General features: G+C 35.7%; 1 protein-coding gene across 2 annotated transcripts in view; it reads left to right on the forward strand.

Annotated features, from left to right (window-relative positions):
• The window catches only part of LOC107094652 (rhotekin-like), a 33,927-nt gene extending 7,934 nt beyond the window's left edge, over positions 1–25,993 (forward strand). The window contains exons 10-13 of one of the 2 annotated variants that reach the window (XM_015390405.1): positions 4,115–4,277; positions 6,825–6,923; positions 10,098–10,185; positions 23,370–25,993. In XM_015390405.1, the coding sequence (XP_015245891.1) occupies positions 4,115–4,277; positions 6,825–6,923; positions 10,098–10,185; positions 23,370–23,376 (357 nt within the window). In that variant the 3' untranslated portion in view covers positions 23,377–25,993. The remainder of the gene's footprint in view (positions 1–4,114; positions 4,278–6,824; positions 6,924–10,097; positions 10,186–23,369) is intronic. The other variant, XM_015390406.1, reaches the window with a different exon arrangement.
• The last annotated feature ends 398 nt before the right edge of the window (positions 25,994–26,391 follow it).

The raw sequence follows: 26,391 nt of genomic DNA on the forward strand, positions 1-26,391 counted from the left end.
TTTTCAATCAAATGTTCTTAAAAATATGTTAATTTTAATATTACTTTTTAAAGGAACATCCTGACTTTTAGTTAAATTCATTATTTAAAGTTTTATCTGCATTTATCTTTAACAATACTTCTTGTATTTAGATATGATCTATACATTGCACTGACAATTGTTAAATGTTTGTTGATAATTATCAACGTAACTGGTCCTACCTTATGCAAAAAAACTTTTCATTTGAGATTTTGTATTAATGTTGAAAAATTATTTCTGTCAAAGAGGTCAAAGAGGTCAAAGAGGTCAAAAAATAAATTTCAGCAGACATTGGTAAAAAGGTCTATAAGATGCCTGATTTTATTTTTGAAAAATATGAATTATTGGATAATTCAAATCAGTACTTTTAAAGCATATCATCACTGTTACACTTTAGGATTATGGATATTTAGAAAAATAATAATCTTATAAACTTTTATTGCAGTTCCCTTATTGGTAAAGGGGAAATTAATTTAGGTATTCCGTAAATGGTTCAATTTTGATCAAAATGCTAAAATGACTAATAAAGTGCTTGAAACAAATTAATTTGTTCAACATTTTTTCAAACTTGCAATGGTATCTCTAAAGCTATCTACTGGTGGGAATAGCTGATATAGATATATTTCCTATTTCTTCACTCCGATTGCTTTCTGGATACTCCAGAAAGATTGTAGAATGTCATGAGTCCTCTTTTAATCTCAGTGCTAGGTCTTGTGTGTACAGAACCATTTTCTTTGCTTATTGATCAATATTGTGTATCTCGGATTATTATCCTGCTAAAAGACCTGAGGCCCCAACCTCGGTTTAATGATAGAGTCAACAAAAGTTTTAGATCTCCTGGTCCGTAATGTGACACTCTCTATGGTGACTTTTGTAAGAGAAAGAGGCCCAGAGCCCTCCACCGTAAATACAAGTGTGTATGAAGCTCATCCTGTTTTTCACACCAAATTCACCCGGAATACAAACTGTCAATACAAACTCACATAGCGACAGTTTGACACTGATATGGAAGCTCATTTGAACACATTTTTTCTGCAGAGACGTATCTCTATAAAAAATAACCGTGTCTCCAAGAACTTTTATTGCTAACTTTTAAGACATTAAATACATCATCTTTACAATTTCATATAAATGATTTTCTGCAGGAAATGAACAGAATCTCTTTGTGATTTTGTGAATTTGTTACTTAGAAATAACTTGAAATAGGACATCATGCAACCAGAGTTTGATCGCTGATAATGTGTGCAGAACATAGTCTGTGCGGTTTTGGATAACTTAGACAACTGTGACGTCAAAAGGACCAGTTTAAACCAGAAAAACGCAGACAACCGTATCTAGCTAAAACATGGACTGATACTGACAGTTTGTCAGATCTTCTTCCTTGTGACAAATTTTTCCACTTTAAAAGAACATTATTTGCAAATGCCAACTATTTTCCTCTTGCGCATAAATATAAAAAGGATTATGAGGAAGTGAGAGTGAAGAGGAAACGTCTTTTAATACGCTCCATTAACTTGTTGCATGAGGTAAAACCCTGCAAAGTTCAAGTTTAACACAACAGATTGCCAATTTCACACTGGCTGACATTTTTAAGTGTTTTTTTTTATTTTTTATCAATTATGAGGATTTCTTAAAAGAAACTGTAATATTTAATATCAAAATATTACAACACCCTATAATACTTCATTTCTATTGCATTCTGTGGCTTAATGAAATTAATGTTTAATATCCAATTTGAAATCCTTTTTCCAGATTTAGCCTTAGTGTAAAAACTGCCTTATCAGGAAGCATAGGTTGGTTCCTACATATTCTTTTACACACGTCAAACACTAATGAGAAAATTTGCTTTGACATTTATGATGGTTTTAAGCTGTTATGTTAAAAAGAGGCTACACATTCAGTGTTGGCAATTGTTTGTTTTCCTCATCACTCAAACACTGGCAGAACCTGCTTGCTAAGGTTTTCTAAGAAGTAGGGTATGTTTAACCTTTTTTCTTAACCATGGAAACTAGCTTCAACTAGACATGAAGAAAGATTTTTATTGTAAAACAAATATTTTCCTTGAGCCCGTAACATTAAATAGTGTACATTTAAATAGGAGGTCTCCCTGAAATTCAAATTTTCCAGAAATATTGATAGTTTAAAATTGAGTAAACGAAACGAAAGGTTATAACTCAGGGTTTTTGCACAGCTCATTGTATTCACAAAACGTTTTATTCCCACCAAACGAGTTCTTCGAAGAGGATATGACCCCTCTCAAATTACTAACCTGAATAATCCTTTAGGGGTGTCACTTGATATCATTACTGTAAAAGACTCAGTCGTGATGTGACGTGTTTGTTATTTGCTGGAAAAACAATTAAAACCACAAATCGCATGAGTGGAGGATTAATCAAGGAGGCAGCCAAGATGCCACAGCTCAGGGGAAAGAATCTGCCGTTAAACCCACACATCACAAATCTGGTCTTCCTGGAAAAAAGTCATCAAAAGGTTCGATTTGCGGTTTCCCACAAACTTTATAGTGCAAAGCTCTGCCCTGTTCCGATAAGGGTCGATTAAAACACAACTGAACAGCATCATGCTGTGGGGAGGTGTTTCCAATGCAAAGATAGTGAATAGAAAAGAATGGAATAAAATACAATATGATAGAATAGAACTTTATTGATCTCACAATGGAGAAATTCACTTGTGACATCGGCTCTTATAAGCAAACAGGAGGTGCACAAAGTAGGAAAAGGTGCATGAAGTTTATATTGTGCATCCAGATATAGGCAGTGGATGTTAAAAAATAAAGGAGAGATTTAAGGTGACTTATATATACAGAATCTTATGTACAATAAACTTGTGGCCAATGAAGTCTGATTTCTAGTTTGTTAAATAGATAAATAGTAAAGGTTATTGCAGGGTTATTACACCAGGTTACAGTGCAGTGTCATTGGCAGCAGAGATGAATGACCTGCAGTAGCACTCCTTTTTACACGGCCGGTGGATAAGTCTGTGACTAAAGGAGCTGCTCAGCTCCTCTACATTCTGGTGCAGCGGGGTGGAAGGTGTTGTCCATCATGGATGTACGATTGGACAACACCCTCCTCTCGGCCACTTCCTCCATCGAGTCCAAAGCGCAGCCTAGGACAAAAGTGGTCCTCCTCACCAGTTTGTTCAATCTCTTTCTATCCTGCTCTGCACTGCCTGCAGGCCAGCAGACGACAGTGTAGAGGAGGAAGATGGAAAAATTGAAAAAGGAATGAGCTAAGTACAGGGAAATACTAAAATATAACCTTTTAATAGCCGATAAAAACTTGAAACAGGGCCAGAAGTTCACCAGATACCCCTGAACACAATCCGGTGTAGCCCTCTGGCTCTTTTGGATTAGTTCCAAGGACAATGACTGTAAAGTAAACCAAAGCAGAAATGCGTCAAAAGTCGTTATTATATGTATGATCTGAATAGTGTTGGTAGTAAGGAAGGATTATGCTTCCTAATGCCAGTTCGGCCGCACAGAGACCCCCTAAGGATCCTATCCATCGCTAAGCGCTACACGGTCGCCCCCAATCCTTTATGTGACAGGAGCTATAGGCTCAGCGCACCTCCAGAATATAGCAAAAGTGCCTTATTTCTTAGTCTGTGTGACACATACAACATGTACCCATATTTGTTTTGGAAGGCTGTATATATAATTCAACTAGTAAGGCTCTCTGGATTCAGCACAGCAGTTCTTTTCCTACTCTGATAGTGTTCTACCTGTTGACCCCATGAAAGGTTAAGAAAGAAATGGGAGCTAAATAGGAGGTTGGAGCTATAATTTGAGCTGTTTAGAGGGAATCATTGCCTTCAGAAGTCACTTAAAAAGTAAGTTAAGTGCACCTGTATGAAATCTATCTCAGTTTGAATGCAGTTGTCTACTAAAGGCCTCAGAGATTTGTTCAAGAGTGGCGGATATCAGCCTTAGCAGACTGGAATTCAGACCTGTAGGGTTTTTTTCCTCATGAAATTGTAAACAACTGAACCATCTCAGCAAAATCTCAAATTAATATTGATGTTTTTACAGCAAACTCCTAAGAAATCTAAATTAAATCAATGTGCTTCCCCCCCTTAGGATACCAGAGTATGTATGTCAGAAAAAGATCCTGTCCGTGGGCTGAAGATTATCGTAAGCATGGAGCCTCAAAGAGAGAATGTGACCTATACAGCTACCGCCGAGAATACTGAAGACTTGCAACGCTGGAACAAGGCCCTCCGGCAACATACCTATAACCTGAGTAAGACTAGGATTAAGAAGAAATCTGTCAGAAAAAAAAAAATCATAAATCTTGCTTATCTTTACTTCTACCTGCTATGAAACATCCTAGGGCTAAAATTAGCTGAGTTAAAAAGAGTTTTTCGTTTCCTGTTGATAGAAACCAGAAAGCAGGTTAGTGATTTATAGGAACTGAACAAAGGGAAAACTTTTTTTGTATGTTGTTAAAAACTAAAACAAAAGTGATAAACACTGCATAGTTTTAAAAGTGATGTATATATAAATATATATATATATCATTCCTATTCAGTAAATGCTTTGTACTGTAGAACCACTTTTACCTGGAATTACAGCTGCTGTTCTTTCCAGGATTTTTCAATTGCATTTGCACAGCAAGAGAGTTTAGAGTAGAATAGAAAATCCATTTACTCTCCCACAATGGGACAATTGTTACATCACCAAAGGAGTGGTCACATCAATGTGGACCTTAAAAAGTGTATAAAAATAGCAGAATAAGTGACAGAGTTAAATGCTGTACTGTACAGTGTTTTCCAATATAAATACTGTGCACCTGAAGAATAAATAGTCAGTATACTGTTGTGGACATTTTTACTGTAATGGATATGTGAAAAATAGCAGCAACACACACAAACATGTTGTTTGAATTTAGACTTAGACATTTTTCATTGTCATTTTGTATACACAGTGTATACAAAATAGAAATTTCATTTTGTACAGCTTTCAGGCAGTAAATGAGCAGCAGCAGCTCCATAAAGTGCAGCAGTGATCAAATGTAGTGACTAAGACAGAAACTGTGTAAAAATCAGCATCAATGTAACATTTTTCAGGTTGTTGGGAACGTGATGGTTATAAAGTCTTACTGCTGCTGGGAGAAAGGATCTATGATAACGCTCCCTGGTGCATTTAGGGTGCAGCTTGTAAACATCGGATGTCAAATCTAACCTTAAGTTTCTAGTTAAATCTCTGGCATTTTGTTTTACAACACATCAGTACTTGTAACTTAACAGGGGTCTCCTTATTCAGTTTTTAGACTTAGATCAAATTTATTGTAATTTTGTATACACAGAGTGTATACAAAGCGAAATTCAGTTTTGTACAGCTCTCATGACATTTCCATTTCTTAAAGTGCAGCAGTGATCAGATGTAAACATTATGAGAAAAAAAAACTACTGTTCCAACTACAACTACGGTTCTGCAGGTCATTGATCTTACATACCTGGTCCAGCAAACCTGAGTGAAACATGTTGTTCTTTAGCAGCCCTCCACCAGACTTGTTGGCATGTTGAAGAGATTCTCAGTCATCCGGCGACACTAGCATATAGTCACAAAATGTTTCCACAAAATTTTTAGATTTATGTAATTAAATTTCATAACAATTTCCTGTCCATTTTTCTTTTTATATAATTGTAACACAAACCTATTAAATGTACCTGACATGATACATTTTCATTAATTTACTGTAGGTTAGTTATTAAAAACACATAGCTGTCAGGTTTACTGTATGTACTTAATAGAAATTAATAAAAATGAAATTAACAGTAGTACTTACTCAAAATGTATACTTATTATAAGATTTATTTGAAATACATAATGTTTATTTGTTTGAATTCTATAATAATCAGATTACCTTTATTGCATTTCTTCTGTCGGTGAGCCCCATGGCAACAATGGTTACGATGTAACTTACCTCCATCTGTGTGGGAATGTGCTTATATGGCTTATAGAATCCCCGACATGAAAGGATGCTATCTGAGTACAGACCATTTACCATGATTAATTATCTGATTCAGCTGTGTTGGAGCAGAGACGTACCTAAAAGATGAAGGGCGGTATATCTGCAGTTTATCTGAAGGATCAGAGTTGGATACCCCTGATCTCACCATTCTAATCATCTTCTAAAGCCATCCTACTAGATGATGATTGTCTATTTTAATTTCTGGCCTTTTGCAGCCTATTACTTGTTTTCTTCCAGGATAATAATCAGGTGGACATTAATCTTTGTCGCCAGACTTAAATGTACCTGTGTTGCTAAAATAGTGAAATTAAAATAATCAGCATCCTCTATGAATCCCAGGTGTTCTTTACAGTATTTTTTTTTTCATCCACAAAAGAAATTATACTAAATTTTATATATATATATTTTTTTATTCCTTTTCCCCACCAAAAGTTTAACAAAATATTGGACTTAGGAGAACTGAATCACAACCCATGCAAAACGTCTTGCAGTTTTGATATGCTTTTACCTCATACCTGGTAACTGTTGGTGGACCTCTTTTTGTCTTGTTGTGTATGCTCTACTTACACAATGACATTAAAGGAAATCTACCATATGTCCTTTTATATCCAACAAAAAAAAAAAAAAAAAAAAAAAAAACAAGATTTAAAGGCAGAACAAATAAAACAGGGAAACAACCGCAGCGAGACTTTCAGACTGAAGAGTAAAGGCTTCTCTGCATAAATAAATAACAAAAGCAATTGCTAAAAGTTATCAGAAACAAATCTTTGATATTTTTGTAAAATTAACAATTGTTTATTTGGGTTGTTTCAGGCCAGTGGAAACAATGCTGTGATGAAGTGATGAGGATTGAAATGCCAAGACCCAACAAAACCAACATGGTGAAGCAGGGATCGCTTTATCATGAAATGGGTAAGATCCTGTGGGCGTCTGCATTGCATGCTTTCATTCATCCATCTCTGTGAAAACTATTCATGATGACAAATTAAGTTAACTTCCTGATTTCAGGGATTGTATTCTGAGGTTGTTGCTTTTTGCTATGTTTTTTTAAAACTGAGATTTCCTCATGGTTTTTTGTGACTTTATACATTCTTTGTTACAATATAGTTGATCCCTTTTTATTTTGTTTCCCTCTTGTCGTCACAAGCTTTGACTTCCTGTCTTGTGTTGTTGCTTTGTTTTTTTCCACATGATGCCATCTAGTTTTTTTAATGCACCACCCGCTGCAAAAAAACAACAACAAATACGTTCTAAACCAACTTTGTGCTTCACGGATTGAGAGGGTTTTCACAGGCTTGCAAGCCTCACTCTTTTTATTTTTATTTTTTTTTGAAAGTGAATAACAATCATCATAGCCAAACACTACTTATATTTTAGGGTCGCAAAAATGACAATTAAAGATGGTTTCCTTAAGTGTGTTTGCAAACTCTAATTTTTTTCTTGTATTATTTTTTCTTGTATTTCTTATATTCATTTCTTGTCTTAAAGTCAATGAAGGCCAAGGACTCGATGTTCCACCTTCTTCACAACGTTCTCTACTTTTTTCTTAAGGATCAATATGTCGCAATAAGTATCTGGGATTCAGCACCAGTCCTCTTCCTTAATGGGATAATAGCAGGTACCGAGGTTTAAGAGGAAGCTCATAGGGGTAGAGCCGTCTTTATCACTGCTATTTTATGGAATAACCTCCCGCTGCACATTAGGGAGGCTCATCACTTCCAAATTTTAAAACATGGCTCAAAACTATCTTTTATTTGGTTGCTTTTAACACAGGCAGGATTTAGTTGTGACCTTGTTTATTTAGCTTAAACACATTTTTATTATTGTCTTATTTTTGATATTTATGCTATAGTTTATTCTTTTATTGGTTTTTATGATTTTTAGCTATGCTCAATGCTTGAAGTTAAGCTGCTAGCTGTTTTAAAGCACTCTACAAATAAAGTGGATGATGATAGCTTGGCATGGTGTTGCTTTGTGTGAGGAATTGCCTTTGAGTCAACGAGTCGATGCAATCAACTGGTTTTCCTTAGATAGAAAACCTTGAATCAATTTGACTGAATGATCTGGTTGAATTGAAAAGTGCCTTGAGATGATGTGTTGTGAATAGGCGCTATAGAAATGAACAAAATTTAATTAAATTAATCGGATGACTGTGGCACCTTGGTAAGTTTCGCAATTCTTTTTTTGATGTCTTGGGAAAATTGCTTTGTTTTTTTTCTGATGTCACACAAGGAAGCAGTGTAATTGAGGTGTTACCTTTGAATATATCTACAGGTGTGCTTTGTGTCAATCAGCCGCTTAAAAAAACATGCTATATAATAATCTTAAAATACATAAACTTTTAATTTCAAGAAATCATGTCTCTTTCTTATTTTCCATATCTTAAGCAGATATAAAACCTTTCATTAACAAAAAACAGGGAACTATTAAATATAAAAATATGTGTATTTTTTTTTCAAAGAAACTATATTTTTATACTAGTGCTTCACAACAAAGGATGCATATGGAAACGTGTGGAGTATGTATTATTAGAAATGTAAATAGTAAAAAGAAGCAGATATTGGCTTAGTCTCTTTGTTGTATTTTTTAAAACCTTTATTTTTTAACAGAGTTTTTTATAAACTAAAGAAAGGAGAAAAAAAATAATAATATGATCATTTTTAAATAGGACACAACTCAGTGTTTGTACTGCATTTTGCACCATGTTTACTTTTGCATTGCACTGAACTTTTTCATATAATTGCCCTTTTGCACCATTATTTAAAATGGTTTCTTCTTTTCCTACATTATTACATTCTGATCACTGTTGCCCTTTATATTGCAATCCTTATCTACTCCAACTGCAATATAATTACAATGTTGAAATCTGTATGCAACGAAATTTTGTTTTGTATACACTCTGTGCATACAAAATGACAATAAAGTTTATTTAAGTCTAAACCTAATCTGCTGACATCAAGATATAAAATTATTTGCTGGATGCTACTTCACAAACTATTTCCTAAACCTTTTATAATCATTTGTCACCTCAATATTGCTTTGTGATACTTAAAATAACTTCAAGTTCATGGTTTTGTGCAGTTGACAATTATGTTCAATACCATCTGGATTTAATTGTTTCTTTTCTAACCTTAAATTGATTTCTCACTCCTAAGATCAGGTGAAAACTATGACAAGATTTTCTAGTTTCCAATTCAGGATTAATATTCAGTGTGTAGTTTTTTAGCTCCAAACTAAACTAATACAAGCTGTTGAAAAGACTAAAAAGACACAAATTTGGAAAGTTGTTATAAAAGAAAAATACTCTTACTTTAAAAAAATGATGCATAGCATTCTTAAATTGATGTTCTATTTTATACCTGCAAAAGTATATTTTTAATTAATTACAAAGTATCAGGATGCCAAAATGGCTGTAGGTTTAATAACCACAAAAATCAAGTAGACAAGCAGAATAAAAAAAAAATAATTTGCTTATATTTATTGTCAATAAATAGATATTACTAATTGAAAGTTTTATGATAGGCCCAAATTTATCTTGTTTGCTTTTGAAGACTTAAATCATACATCAAATAAACTGCAAAGCCTTCTTAAACAATAGTGCCTGTCTTTTGATGCCAAAGATTGGACTAATAAATGTCGAAAGTTCTGGGTTGATCAGTAACAAGTCAGGTAGAAACTTAGTCGTAAAGTAGACAAACAAGTCTGAAAGAATAACCGACAATGAAAAACACAACCCATAAAAACCTGGGATGAAAGCCAGACACTGTCGTCAAGAATGGGTGTATTATCTTCTACATCTGCTAAAAAAACGGCAGTCATGCTGATCTAAAGATATGCAACACTCCATGCCAGAGACACAGCGTAAAAGCATGATTGTAGTTAACAGGTGTCCAATAGCTCAAAGACATGTGAGTGGGAAAAATGTATGCGTAAAAGAATCTCTCTTTAACTTCCTGATATGTAATCTATCATCACCTTCAGGTGTTTTCTGGCACTGAGTTATTATTTTCATTTATTTATTTTTCTTTCATATGTAGAGTTTGATATAGATCAGATTTATTATATTTACTTCCCCTTGCTTTACAGTAACGCCCTCCTCTCCGGGAAAGGGTCCTGCCATTTCAGATTTGTCTAATGAGATACGCACTTTGCTTTCCTCTTACTACAGAGAAAGGTATGATTTCCAGCACACACATCAGCCTCGCCATTTAGCTTTTTTTTTTTTTTTTTTTTTTTTTTTTTTTAGTTTTCTGGATAAATCTTAAAGATTTGCCTGCTTTTCATACAGTAGATTTTGAAGAAAATCCTCCCAATGCTCAGCTGATGTGTATAATCACTTCCAGCAACAGTTTGAAAAGGCTTTCATAAGCCCTTAGAGTGAGATCACAAAATGAGACGTTTTCCTGCTTGCATTTTTAATCATTTTGGGTAGAAAGTTAGTTCTTGGCTGAATATCCAGTGCATATTTTGGAATGCATGATTTCATTTTATACAAAACAGCTCAACAAAAGGGTAAAGATATTGACAGATTAATTTTCAATGCACGCATATATATGAAATAATAAACATTTGGTGCTTTCTCAGCTTTTCTTATATGTTGAATTAAAATTTTGTTACATTTTTGAGCTGCTGTATTTCTAACTTTACAAGTAAGAAGTGTGCCTACTTACAGTAATGATACAGGCTTTGAAGGAGAATTTCCATTTTCCACTCTCACATAATTGAGGTCTGGAATAGATTGTTATGTCAAAGAAGTCTATGGTTATGGGGTGTGTCAGGAATTAAAAAAGTCTAAGAGAAAAGCAAAAACTTGCTCCAGTCTTAATCGCTTCACATTACATCTAAACTAAATACTAGATACGTCAGGGTTTTTACATGGAGTTGCAATTATCTTTCAGTTTGGAAAAATATATAAGAATAAAGGTTTTCCATTATTGACCATTAGCATGCATTCAGTTTACTTGGCTTGAGGGTGGATTTAAACTATAATAAATAAAAAGCATTTGATAAAAATTGAATTTGTAAAAACTTACAGGCAAAGATTTGTCTAACATAAAAATGTTAGTCTAACGCAGAAATGGGAAAAACAAACAAACAACTAATTCAGCAAGTATAATCATTACTTATCCACAGTTTGATATCTTTATATTAATGTCAACAAGTGATGATTGCAGAAATACTAAAACCTTTTATATCCAGTTGAATCAGAAATGTGTCTCTGTCTTCTAAGCCTTCTCCTTTATTTAATGGTTGCAACAGCAAATCAAATTACTCTCAGACTTAGCAAAGTTTTATGCAGGATGTCTTACCTGACACTGGACCCAGGTTCCCCGCATGGCAGTCAAAAGACGGTGACACCTACTTCCAATCTTTTATTAAAGTTGGTCAAATATTATGTTTTCTTTTTTAATCTTATGAAGTAGGCCTTATTGGTTCGGTAACAAATCTCGAATATTGTTTTTTTTCTCAAATTTGTTCAGTTTTATGGAAATTTAAACTTGAAGATGCAATTTAAGATGCAATAAGTAGGGAATTTATTGAATATTAACTTGAATATTAAATTATTCTCTTTTTTTATCCAGAAAGGAAGTAAAATTCCCTTTAAACACCTGTACCTGTCTATCAGCAATCTTTATTTATTTTCTTTTAAAACTTGAAGTATGACGTGGAACTATTCTGATGCACTGTTTAGCCACGTTTGCTTCCTGGTACTTGAGCCAATCATAATGGAGTTTTTAGGGTTACCAGAACACATAGTGCAGTTTTTAGTATTTCATGTTTGGCAAAAAAAAAAAAAAAAGCAGCAGCTTGGAGGCTTGAAAGCTAGCAAGAGAATGAAACCAGAAATAGTCTATACTGGGGGTTCAACCTGTGGCTCTGGAGACACAAGGTGCCTTTTTGGACCTTCTACTGTGGCTCAGAAAAATATCAGCCAAAAAAGATACAGAAACAATTAGTGTTTTAAAATGTAAATGTAATTAATACTGTAAATGTGAAGCAAAATTTTTTTCACAATTTTACTGAATAACTGCTCTAATTTCTGCATTCAAATAATTTTACATGTGTAAGTAATGAAATTATAGTAGTTTTTATAGGGGTGCACCAATTGCATTTTTATGGGCGATCTCCGATCTTTAAAAAGCCTGACATGCCGATTGTCATTTTGACATATTTATTTCATAACAGTTTTTTTTTTTTTTTTTTTTTTTTAAGATCACAATACACCTTCAATATTTCATTCTAATTTAATTACAAAAACGATCACTTACTTTGAAAATCAAAAAAATAAATGTTATATTACTTAAAGTAATGTCTCAAATAGGAATTTAAGTGTAGCGCAGCAAGAGGGGGCTGATTTTCAGACCTTCTTATGGGTATAGGTTAGTGGTTGAGATTGTTTTCACATCTAAGTATCAGCGGATCATCGATCGCCTAAAATTAAGGAAATTGAGGCCAGTTGAGTAGACTACCTGACAATCAGTGCTCCCCTATGTTTCTCTAAAGAAAAACTTAATCCTTCTTTCTTCTGTTAAAATTTTGTTTTATTTTTAAACCAAAATAAAATATATGAGGGTGGTTCTTTAAATATAAAAAGGAAATTTCTTGAGAATATTTTTAAACTATGATGTTGTCTCTTTTCAGGAAAATCATTAAACATGTTCGGCTATAAATAAATTTGATTTTGCTGGACTGGGGAAAAAAATGACTCTCTGGATTTTAAAGATTGCAGACCTCTGGTCTAAATGATACCTTCAAAGCCTGGGTATCCTTCAAAATTATTTGCACAACAACATACTGTGGCTGAATTGTCTTCACTTGCTATCATGAGTTTGAATGCGCTTCATCCTCGTCTCTCACAACAGTTTTGCTCCACCCTCCACTTGGCTTCTATCCTCGAAAACTAGACTCATAACATTCCAACAACCTTGTGTATGTCTTGCATAAAAAAGCTTATAAAAGGTACAGTAGAAGTCACGTTCCGCAGTTAGCATAACAAAACTGCTCCAAACACAGTAGATAATGTGATCCAAGGCTCTGTCATAAGCAGAAGGAGTTTTGGAATGGAAACCGGCCTCTTCTAAACACCATGTTTAAATATACGTGGTTAAAAACACAGCCGCGGTTGTGGAATTGTGCCAAGTTAACATCCCTGCCAGGCATTCTGACAAACTGAAAGCATTGAGGATCAAATATGTATCAGGTCATTTATTCTTAATTTGCTGCAATTATAGTAAAGATGTTTATAAATACAATCTGTGTCTGCTAGGTTTTCAAAAGGGCTTGTAGAGTATTCTTTACCTATAATTGTGACAACTTTAGGTGAGGATAAAAAGTGTAATTTCCTAAAATTTGCATATACAAAAATAAATTATATATAGTGACAGCCGTGGTAGTGGTTCCACTGGAATTCCATTCAGGCGGAAACTGCTTCCTAAACCCTCTGGGCTTTACAGTAAAAACATACAAACATACTGGAAATTCTGCAGAGCACTGATGAGTATCATCACAGGTATTCTGTTGCAAATAACCAAATTGATGGCATATGAATAAAATATGGTGTTGTTTCCTTAAAATTAACACTTTGGAATCCCTCTTATTAACTCATCAGACCCGTTTTGATAGTAGAAAAAAAAATATTGTATCAAACCACGCAAAAAGGTCCCTCTGGGAAGTTTTCTTACATATTTAAATTCTTTCGACTGAGTTATGACAGCACTTCAAATTTCAGGATAAACCAGATCATTGATGTCATTGACAATGCAGCATTGATGGTCAACTGACAATGGAGTGTTTGTGTGTTTCTTAATCTCCTGCAATCGAGAACAAGATAATAGGACGTAAAAGGAAGAAAAAGCTAAATACGCAAAAACCTCATTCTAACAGCAGTTAGACTTACAGTAACCCTCAACGAGTGAAGAAAAAAGCAATTTTAAACAAATCTGTATTTTAATTCACATTATTTTTGACACTTTCGATTAAAGGTCATAAAAGCAGCAGAGGGCATTTATCAAATATGAAACAATCTTATATATGAAACCCGACCATGTGTAAGGTCTGTGTTTCATACTCAGCTTAGGTTTTATTAGTTATAATGATACATTTCTGCAACAGCACAAACACTTTCAAGAATGACCGAGAAAAGCACAAAAAATGGAACAGAGCTGATTCTAAAAGCAAAAACAGGTGAACATTTGAATGAAAAGAATATTGGAATCAACTCAGAGACCAGCTCTGTAATAGATCACACCTCTTTGAGTTTTTGGTTGATTACACACTCTGGACTTTTGTTATTCTATATTGCATTTGAATAAGTCTTTTTGGTTCCCTCATATTTGGGATGTTTACTGTATCATCTTGATTCTGTTGGTTCCCTGATTTAGGGAAGACAATCTTATACAACAAACACAGAGACAGAAAGGGAGGTGAGAAAGGGAAAAGGAATAAGGATTAAGGGCAGAGAGAAAGAGATGCAGACTAGAAAAAGATAGGAGAGAAAAGAAAGAGAAGAAAACACCAAAATAAACAAATATATACAGGAACTCCAAGAATTCTGCTCCCCCACCTGCATGAGCCTAGAGGGAAGGAAAACAGAGAACAAAACAACAGCTAAAATGTAAACATCAAACTAGCTTCCAGAGTACCAGGTATCCCTTACATACCCAGTCAGTAGATGTTTGTGGAAGGCAAAGCCTTTGGTGATTCCACAATATCATTCAGGGTTGTATACAGTATATCTATAGCTGCAGCTTAGTATTGTTAATATTATTCAGCATTAGTGTGTTTCCAAGAACACTTGTAATGAAGTGCCTGTGGTATGCATACATGAGCATGTTTGTGTATGAAGGGTTAAAGAGGCTTCTCCAGAGGGAAAACATGCCCAATGGCAGGCGTCGCTGACCTTAGATTCGGCCTGCAGGGCCAAGGACCGATGAAGAAGAGACCAGAAGCCCATTTAAATAAAAGCAGTCCAGATCAGAGGAATTAAGGGAGGGCAGATATAAGGACAGCACACCCATCACAGAGGCAGATGAGAGCACCGGGCCAAAGGGGCCCAGTCTTAAGGGGCCTAATCCCAGATGCCAGAGTGCTGAGGCCCCACGGGGCTTCAGTCAGCCCATCACAAGCAGACAGACCCGGATGAGACCCCAGGGGTCCGCGGCCGGGGGCTGCACTACCCCCAAGCAGACACCTCACAAGGCCAGGATGCCTGGCCCCAGTCTGCAGCCACCAGGAATGAGACAGCGCCCACTAAAGTACCCAAACCTGCACCTAGAGAACCATCAGCATGCCAGCAGATACCGCTCACCGGTGGGGAGCATGAGAAGGGAAGGGCACAAGTCCTGCTGTTGCTAGGGACCCAGGATGTTCCAGTAGGTGGGAGGGGAGCCAAGCAATCATTCTGACAATTAAACAAAGACATATTCACATTCTTCCAGTTACATTTACACAATCCCACTGTTACAACCGCCCAGACATATACAAGCACTCAATGAGACACACAGGAGCAGACACTAAACATTTTCTTAGACTCCTTCTTACATTCTAGACACTCCCAGCCATCCCCCCACCCACTGCAGGCACAGGCCGTGTTTGGGTCAGGGCAGGCAGTCAGGCAGACCCACAAAACATACTGATAGGTCCCCCAGCCTTGCCGGTTGTATTCCAAATTCTCTACAGCCACACCAGCCAGCCAACTCCAAGGATGAAGCCCATCCCTCCAACTTTCCAGATCCCACCCCCCAGTGGCAGGAACCAGCATTCCCCATACGGGCGGAAAAATAAGATTTGGAAGCCAAAGGATGGGGACCAAAAGCCAGAGAGTCTTAGGAGAGCCAGAAATCCCCACCAAGCAATGACTGGCCCTACAGTAAGGGCCCACTGCCCAATTCCACCCGGTCTGAGAGGAAAGAACAGAGACGTGAAACACCCATTCCAGCATCCCTCCTGCTCAGATGTAGTCTAGTTGCCTGTTGGGTGAATGTGTGTTTATGAACTGGGGGAAGGGTAGATGTAAACTAGGGGTCTGGAGCCAAACCCAGAGCACCACCAACCTAACGCCAAATCTCAGGCTGCCACGTCCCCCTATATCCACCCAACACACATGGGAGGTCTAAAGCAATCCCTGCATTCAGCCAGCATGCAGAATACATAAGATTCTGGCAATCAGGTTGGGTTGCCTGTGCAGACAGTGTGTCCACTCAATGGGGTAGCACCTGTGATCAGGATAAAGAGTGTTACCTGCCAGTTCAATAGCGTCTGTACCCACAGGGGAGCCTTGCCTTTAATCTAGTCTTAATCTAAACATTTGCAGCTTTTAACAGCTTTTACTGATCGTAATATACTATCACTCCATCAGTGTTTTAAATTCAAGGATGCTGCGTTCATGGTGTCAGTTGGAGGGAGGGTTATCACCAGATACAATACTATAAAAAAAGATTTGCCCCTTCCAGCTTTCTTAAAATTTGGTATTTTTCAAATATTAAGCTGACAAATATTAATAACAGACAAAAATAAATACTGTAGTAGTATTCATATCATGATTTCCTGTAACCAGAAAAATTAGCTTCATAGGACCTAAATGCAGCCTTAGTGATAATACAAAATATCATTTCCTTACAAAAAAATTAAAGAATAAAGACAAAATGAACTCTTTCTAGTTTTCTTACAGCATCATTAAGCTTAGATTTGTGGTGTGAACTATTAATAAATTTACCACTGACTTGATTTTGACCTAATTTGGGCAGCTCTGCAGCTCTTTTTACAATATCATTAACTTGTGCTTGCTTTGTCATCAGTTTAGGGCCTACTGCATTTTTTTTTAGGTTTGGGATTGAGGTTTAAGTAGTCTTAACATTTTTATCGGTTTTATTTGTATTTCATTTTGAGCACATTCTATCTGTTTAGTTGATTTTTAATACAGGTATCAGGGTGGTTCTTGAAAATGAAAATAAATTTTCTTGTGTAGATGTTTATCAACTATGATGCTGTTTCTTATCTAGAAACTCATTAAACATGTTCGTCTATAAGTAAATTTGATTTTGCTGGACTGGTGCAAAAATAACACTCTGGATTTTAAAAATTGCAGACCCCTGGTCTAAATGATACCTTTAAAGCCTGGGTATCCTTCAAAACTATTTGCACAACAACTTACTATGGCTGAATTGTCTTCACATGCCATCTTGAGTTTGGATGCGCTTCATCCTCGTCTCTCACAACAGTTTTGCCCCACCCTCCTCTTGGCTTCTATTCTCAGAAACTAGACTCATACCTGCCCAGCAACCTGTTGTATGTCTTTTTTTGGAAGTGGTCAGTTGTCTCAGTTTCCTTGCATAAAAAAAGCTTATAAAAGGTACAGTAGAAATCATGTTTTTAACCTCCTTGCTTTGCACACTGTTAGCTTTAAAAACTGCTCCAAACACAGTAGATAATGTGATCCAAGGCTCCGTCATAAGCAGGAGTTTTGCAATGGAAATCGACTCATTTTTAAAAAATCAGATTCTATTTTATAAGGTTAAAAACACATCGGCCACGGTTTTGGCATTGTGCCAAGTTGAAATCCCCGTTGTCAGGTGTCTCAATTCCCTTTCATAACAAAGCATAGAAAAGGTAGCAGTCACTTTTACAAGCTCCTTGCTTTGCACGCGGTTAGCTTTACAAAACTGCTACAAAAACAGTTGATACTGTGATCCAAGGCTCTGACATAAGCAGAAGGCAAGGTAAGAAAAGGCAAGGCAAATGTATTTGTATAGCACAATTCAGTACAAAGACAATGCAAGTGCTTTACATGATTAAAATATAGACAAATAAAATAGAATCAAAGCAAGTAGGAAAAAAAAATAAAAAATGCAGAAACAAGAAAAAACGTTAAAAACAGTTGGACTAAAGAAAATAAAAAAAGTTGAACTAATGATGGTTCAGTTGAAATTTTTAACTAGAACAGTCAAAGGTAATCCTAAACAAATGTGTTTTTAGTGTTGATTTAAAGGAACTTAGGCTTTCAACACTTTTACAGTTTTCTGGAAGTTTGTTCCAGATAAGTGGAGCATAGGAACTAAATGCTTCTTCTCCATGTTTAGTTCTGGTTCTGGGTATGCAGAGCAGGCTGGAGCCAGAAGACCTGAGTGAGAAGGAGTTTTGCAATGGAAATCAACTCCTTTTTTAAAAATCAGATTGTATTTTATAAGTTTAAAAACACATCAGCCACAGTTTTGCCATTGTGCCAAGTTAATATCCCTGCCAGGCACACCAACAAACGAAAAGCATTAAGGATCAAATATGCATCAGGTCATTTACTCTTAATTTGCTGCAATTATAGTAAAGATGTTTATAAATACAATCTGTGTCTGCTAGGTTTTTTAAAATGGCTTGTAGGGTATTCTTTACCTATAATTCTGAGAGAAAAAAAACTTTACAGTAAAAACATATGAACATGGAAATCCTGCAGAGCACTGATGAGTATCATGACTCAGGTATTCTGTTGCAAATAACCAAATTGAAGGCCTATGACTAAAATATGGTGTTGCTCCCATTAAATCAACACTTTGGAATCCCTCTTATTAACTCATCAGACCCGTTTTGCTAGTAGAAAAAAATCATGTATCAAACTGAGGAAAGAGGTCCCTCTGGGAAGTTTTCTTACATATTTAAAATCTTTCGGCAGAGTTATAACAACACTTCAAATTTCAGGACAAACCAGATCATTGATGTCATTGACAATGCAGCATTGTTGGTCAACTGACAATGGAGCACATCGTGTTTCTTAATCTTCTGCAATCTAGAACAAGATGGGACGTTAAAGGAAGAGAAAAACAAAATGTGCAAAAACCTCATTCCAACAGCAGTTAGACTTACAGTAACCCTCAACAAGGAAAGAAAAATGCAATTTTAAACAGATATATATTTTAATTCACATTATATTAGAAATTTATCTTTAAAAGTCATATAAAAACAGCAGAGGTCATTTATCAAACATGAAACACTCCTATATTGAATCATGACTGTATTTGCTGTCTATGTTTCATAATTAGTTCAGGTTTTAATAAATATAATAATATATTTTTGCAACAGCACAAACAATTTCAAGAAGGGCTGAGAATAGCACCAACACAGAAAAAAACTGATTCTGAAAGTGAAAACAAGATAAAATATTAATAAAAGTAATATTAGAATCATGTCAGAGACCAGCTCTGTAATAGTTATGTTTGGTTCATTACACATACTAGATTTCTGTTTTTCTATGCTGCATTTGAATACGTATTTTTGGTTCTCTCATATTTGGTTGCCTCTTATATCATCTTACTGGTTCTTTAGTTTTCCTTCATGTTCATCCTTTTGTTAAAAAATATCCATCCACCATTCACCTGCTGATGTCTGACAATATGAACCCTTTTCACTCTTTTTAATTTGTCACAGTGCAACTCCAAGTCTCAATTTTATGATCTTGTCTTTAATGTAATCTTAATCTAATCTTAATCTAATCTAGAGTTTATGACAGTTTGCTCTTGTTTCCTTTTTTTGGCCAAAGTAGCCATGGAAATCAATGTGGAAATCTGGATAATATCCCAACAGATTTGCTTTTATAAGCAGACCATTAGGGTTGTTACAACAATCTTCTGCTTTTTACTAAAACTAACCTAATATGAAACTTAATTGAAAATGATTTGGGGGGATAAAATCTTTTATAACAGACAAAGAGACATAAAGGGAGGTGAGAATGAGAGAGGGAATAAGAATTTAAAGGAGAGACAAAGAGAAAAAGACAGGAACAAGATGGGGAGAGCAGAGAGAAAACAAAATAAAACAGCAAAATAAACAACGCAGAAGATATTCAGTCATTTCAAGGAGGCTGCTTCTGCACCTAGTAACAAGACACCGCCCACCAAAGTACCCAAACCCGCACCTAGAGAACCATCAGCAAACCAGGAGACACAGATACCCCTCACTGGTGGAAAGCATGAGAAGGGGGAGAAGACAAGTCCTACTCTTGCTTGGGACCCAGGATATTCCATTAGGTGGGAGGGGAGCCAAGCACTCATTCTTACAATTAGTCCGGTCACATTCACATAATCCCACCCTTACAACCGTACAGGCATATACAAGCACTCAACAGAGACACACACAGGAGCAGACTCTAAACATGTTCCTACACACCTTCTTACACACTAGATACACCCTGCTGTTCCCTCACCCACTGCAGGGTCAGGGTAGGCAGCCAGGCAGACCCACAGTGTTAGTTTTTATTTTTGCCAGATCTGTTTTTTTTTCAGTTTACAAAAGATTTTCTATTCTAGATTGTTTTATTTTGTTAGTTTTAGTTAAAAATGATAACCTTGTATGGGATAATGTTTTACGACCTAATATAAATTTAGATTCCTTCCCACTTTTATCCCCAAACGGTCAGCTTTCTTTCTTAGTTTCCACATTTGTTGATTATGAAGACTGATCTTAATGTTCCTCATTTTGAGATAAAAGTTGTTTTTTTTTTTTTAATTCATTTGCTTTTTTTCAGAGGTTTCATTGCTATGTAGACTTTAAGAATATGTAACAATGCACTCTAGCAGTAGCAGCACAGTTAATAAGTGTTTGCCATGCTTTTCTGCTTGTAGATGTTTATTATTATCTTCAGTATTTTAAAAACAATATCTGCAAACAACTCTGTATACTTTAGCTTAGGCTGACAATAATCTAATTACTTTATGTTTCATCGAAAATTTTCCATTTTGATTGTTGTGACTTGTGAGACTTATTCCTCACAAAACCAGAAAATAAACCTGCATATCAAATAATTAGTTAATTTCAATTCAGCAACTTATGAATAGAGACTAGACACTTGTGGTTCGGACCAAATAACTGGATACCCAACCCCCAAAAATACACTAAACGTCATCACAGCATAGATGTAAACAATAGTGAGTGTCAGAATGGTACAGGTAGGCCCTCTTTTGAGACTTTTAGGTATAAATACTGGAATACTTTGTATAACTTTCAGTTCATCTTAAAAAAACGTGCTGCCATGTGTTGCTCAATCACAAAAGTTCCCAGCCCAAAACATGCCACGTTAGAATGACAGTTAACCATCTTTGTGATAATAGATAAGAATGTAGCTGCATCATTTGTATTTTGTCATTTAGCAATTATGCTATGACTTCAATAGTTAAAGAAATGCCAAAGATGTTTTATGTAGAACGTCTAGTCAAGTTTTTGTACCATGTAATCACAGTTTAATTATAAGATTCACTATAATAGAAGACATAAATAGATATTGACTTGAATTGCAATCCTTTCTTTACAGGCTTTTGGAGGTCAGCAGTGACATAACGATACAGATGTCACTATGGTTAAACAAGACAAATACCTCCCTAACTGAAACACAATGGCACCTTTAATACAATGTAGGCTATGTCATTTAACACTAACCTATAAATTAAGTTCTTACACGGGCGGGCAAACAAAAGTTACATCTTTTAGCCTGGAAAGAATGCATTTGTTGTTTGGCAAAGGGATGTTTTGTGTACAGAGAAAAGCCAGTGATTGGTCACAAGATGACACACAGAACAGGTTGTTCTTCAGGGTTTGATATTAGATATATGTACGGTGACAACTTAACTCAATAACAAGGTTCAACTTTCCAAACAAAGGCCTTGTCTCACCTGTAAAGCACTCATTTCCTCCTGCATTTTTGTATTTCAGGGAATATTCTAACACAACAACATTTTGTCAGGCTTTTTAAATCGAACCTCACATTTATCAAGCACATTTAAATTTCACTTGCCAAAATGCAGAATATGAAAGCAGCAAATGTTAAGACAATTCAATTGACAAGTAAGAGAAAACAAAACCATAAACGGAAGCAAAAAAAAAAAAAAAAAAAAAAAATCTGCTCTCATGCTTTTTAAAAGCCATCGGGTACAATAAAAAAAAAAAAGGAGACTTAACACTAAGAGTTAAAGCATGGCTAATATAAGGAGAAGCTGCTTCCACAGACCTTAGCTAGAAATGTATGTCTGATATGAACATTAAGATTTCAAGTATTTCTTGAGAAATGTGATATTATTGTGGCTCTGAACTTATTTGAAACTGGAAAGGTATCTAATGTCGCTTTATAGTGAAATAAAACCAAATGTCTTATAAAACAAGAAATCAAATGTCAGACTGGATTTCTAAGGTTACACAGCAATCCTGACATATTAATATTTTAACAACAAATGGGAAGCTAATCAAATAAGAAAATCTGAACGTGAATGCTGTTGAAACGAAGCACGTTTACAGGAAGGAGTGATGCCTCCTTAAAGCTACGGGCCGATGCTCACAACCTTGTCTGGGTGATTCATCGGGTTTACTCTGTGTTATCATTTTTATGAGAAGCACCATATCCTCATTCTTACAAATGCTCATATGAGATGTTAGAAAAAAATCTTGCCTGAATAATTATAACTGTCATCAGAGGAGATGTGACTTTTTTTAGAGAGACAGGAATGTAACCGGGGGTGTGTGCAAACCACAAAAAAAACAATAAAAAGTTTATGAAGCTTTTATCTTTGCTTTCTCTGCACGGCATCTGAAGAGCTAACCCCTCTCCACTCCGTGATGTGTCCTGTGGTATCTGTGTGTGTGTGTGTGTTGGGGGGGGTGGTTATTCCACAATCTTATTTTGTGCCCCTGGTTCAAAGCATACATGCACCACACACTTCAAGGGCATATGTATTAAGGAACTATTTATTTGCATGCACATCTAACATAACCTGCAGACCGTAAAACCTCTTTAATCACACTTTTACATAATAACACATAAAAATCATTTAGTGCATTACAGATTCATTCTGTTTTTCATCTCTCAGTTCATTGTCTCAAGTCATGAAACTAGTTGTCAGGTCTGACAATGCCAACCCTAGTCTTCCGACAGTGTTGTTTATCGCAGGAAAAACAATTACCCACGTCAAACTTACCCTGTACCAAAAGCTGTCTGCCTCTTAACTTAAAAACTGGTTGTGCTGCTCTTCACAGCAATGTCTGCTGTCAAACACTTACTGTAACACTGTTGTTTTCATATTTAAAGCATTGTATCTTTTTACCTTCCTTGCAGCCTGAACTAGTTGTAGTCTATCCTGCTCTTAAATGACTCAAATGTAATGTAATAAGGGATGTAATCCTCTTTCCTCCATGTTGTACTGCAAATTCTGCCTGACAGCTTAAAGCTGCTGAACCCTCCAAGCTAAGCTGTCAGGAAAGAAATTATGGATAAAAAAAGCATCTAATATAAAATGAATTAGGAGAGTCTGAGAAAAGCCTCCTAAATGTCATTTTAGGATACTTATTTATTAACACTAGTTGACTCATAATTTTTCCTTTGTTTTTCAGCTATTAATCATCCCGACAGAGATACAGCAGAGAGCAATCAGTTGCTCCCAATCTGACCGCCTGTGATTTTTCAACTTGGACAAAATGGACAAGGACATGATCAATGCTGCATGTACTAAATTCTTTAAAGACATCCAGATTTACTGTGCTGTTCTTACGGCTGGTCTTCCTCTTATACACAAATCCAAAATCTATCTAAGAGAAAAAAAAAAATTAGATTGTGTCTGGCCTTTTATTTCTTTCACTAAACCAATTTTCCAATTAGTCATCCTTTAGACTTTCACACTGAAACCAAAGACACAGTCTAGGCTACTTCCTGGGAAACTCAGAAGACAAAAATTTTACAGTAAGCTGTCAACACCCCACCCATTAGCAATGATTGCATAATACTTGTTTTGTTGTCTAGCTTCTTCTTACGTTGTTTATATTGGGCCTCTGGAATGTTAATAGAGCAGACTTAGCACTGCGAGTATACATAAGGCTATTGAGAAGGAGTTCATACCATATGTTGGCAACAATCCAAAAAAGTCCAGAGTCCATCAATTAAGTTATTTGTAATCAGATGTTATCTACAGCAAGTTATTTTTATAGATGATCACCTGGAGTCATGTTAGAAAGTTGAAGGGGCCATCCTAGCAGTGCTTTGAGATATTTCCTTGAGAATGCATTTGGGACTGCAATGGACTGGTGACCTGTCCAGGGTGTACCCCGCCTCTCACTCGTAGACAGCTGGAGATAGGCACCAGCATCCCTCGCGACCCCACTTGGGATTAAGCGTGTCTGAAAATGGATGGATGGATGAATGCATTTGAGATCTTTGCCTTCTTAAAGATTTATCCAAATTTCCTCTTCTCAAGAATTTTTCTACATACAGTCTCTCTTCAGATATATGAAGTCTACCAGTACCATATGCTAAAAAAAAAAAAACATCATCACATTATGATGCTCCCACCTTCAGACTTAGGGTTATGGTTTTTTTTGCATAATGTGAAGTACAGTACATATCTACTTTAAACAATGTATAATGAAATCTAAAGAGAAAAAAAAAATTAAATGGGGTTATCTGACCTGGCTATATCTTTCCAATATTTCACTGACGTGTGAAACTGCTTTGCAGCAAACATTAAATTAGCTTAAAAGCAGCTATTTTCTACAGTTAAGTCTTGTCATTATGTTATTGACAAGACTAACCACATTATGGTTAAGTGCGTTGCTTACAGGTTTCATTATAAACAGTTTCTGCTCCTCCAGATCTGTCAGATATGACAGAGTTGTGGGATTTTCTCATACATTTTTTCTAAATTACAAGAATACATTTGTAGTACTGCATAATAAGGCTGTTTTAATATAAGAATAGGAAAAAAGGCAATTTTCATGAGAAGAAAGCTTTGATAGTTATCAATATTTTACCTGATTAGCTCAAACAGCTCTTTCTTGGAAGAGCTCTAACGAGAAACACAAGTACTGCTTTACTTTTGTAATATTACAACTTCATTTTGATTCTACTCCAGCTTGGTTATATCATGACTTTATTCTCATACTGTTATAACTTTATTCTCTTTACATTATGGTAAATGTCAATTTGCCTGTATTTGTAAAGTGCTTTATCCAAATCGATTCACACTACATTTAGAGATGAGGCACGGTGACTTTACTCTAAAACTTTTATTATTTCGGGACCTAAAATGTTATCATTGTGTTCATAGTATTGTGATTGTATTCTATTCTTGCAATGTTGTAACTTTAATCTTCCAGGACTTTCGACAAAGATACCTACCTCTTTGCATGTTCTAAAAATACTTGTTTGGAACAAAGGTTTTACATTTCAAAGCTCTCTCTAAGCGGTAATTCTGACTTCACAAAAATCTGACTAAGGCCGGGCATACACTATATGATATTTTCAATCGTTTTGCTGAGCTAAAGCTCAAACTGTACGACGCAACCAAAGGATTTAATAGCTAATGGCTCATGATTAATATTCTTCCACCGTACAGCACAATGCTCTGATGTGATCTAACTGCTCACACTACACAATCAAAAACCACATGTGGGACTCAGTGCAGAGAGATGGCACTGGTCAGACTCGTCAGTCCTGAAAAGAAGAAGAAGAGCTCCCTTGTTTGCACATACGCAGTGCTTGAGGTTCAGGTAAATCAGCTTGTAAACGCTCATAGCTCCGCTTCAACAGCAGGATTTGCTTACCAAACGCCTCACGAGGCCCGATTGAATTTCAAACATGTTTGATTTTCTACCAACCTTATGATTCTGATCGGGAGGAGAGGCTGATCGCCCCTCGTTACCCCCTGTATACTACAAGATGCAGGATGAGGCTGAAACTCGTCCGATCGAAAAATGAAAATTCTTGCATAACTGGAGAATCAACCCGAAAAGGGCAAAACATCGTACAATGTGACCCGGCCTTAGTGAGAATTTGTCTGGGTCAATTTATAGTGAAATTATGTTTTTCTAAAGTTTTTAATGATAGCTTCATTAGTGTTTACTGGAACAATTACAAGTTGAGAAACAAATTTGCAGAAAGTGTAAAAATATGATTGTAAAGGTGATTTTACCCATCATGAAATACTTCTTGTTTAACGAGAAATCTTTATAAGCCGCCACAAATCCTTTGCTATTTTCTTGTTGTTCATGGTTAATTGCTAAGGTCATTCTCTAACATATAAAAAAATGGTATGTGAAAAAATATGTAAGTATAACAAAGAAATATATAATCATTGAGAAAATATCTCATATAAAATTGCAATAATAATGTTTAAAGCTACAGTGTATAATAATTACAGGGATATACAGTCAGAAATGTAATATATTATACATAACTATGTTATTTATCATCATCTACGAGCTCAGCCTCTTAACCTTAATATTTGCGTTGCCTTAGAATTCGTTATTTATAATTACATAGGAGCGGGTCTCGCAGCCATGGAGGCAGACATCTTTGCGCTACGGCAGCAAAGAGCCAACAAACTAGCGATTGCGAGATCGCCCATTACGCTCGAAACGGGTA

This window comes from Cyprinodon variegatus, unplaced genomic scaffold (genome assembly GCF_000732505.1).
Source record: "Cyprinodon variegatus isolate N-32 unplaced genomic scaffold, C_variegatus-1.0 Scaffold497, whole genome shotgun sequence".
In the NCBI taxonomy this organism is placed as follows: domain Eukaryota; kingdom Metazoa; phylum Chordata; class Actinopteri; order Cyprinodontiformes; family Cyprinodontidae; genus Cyprinodon; species Cyprinodon variegatus.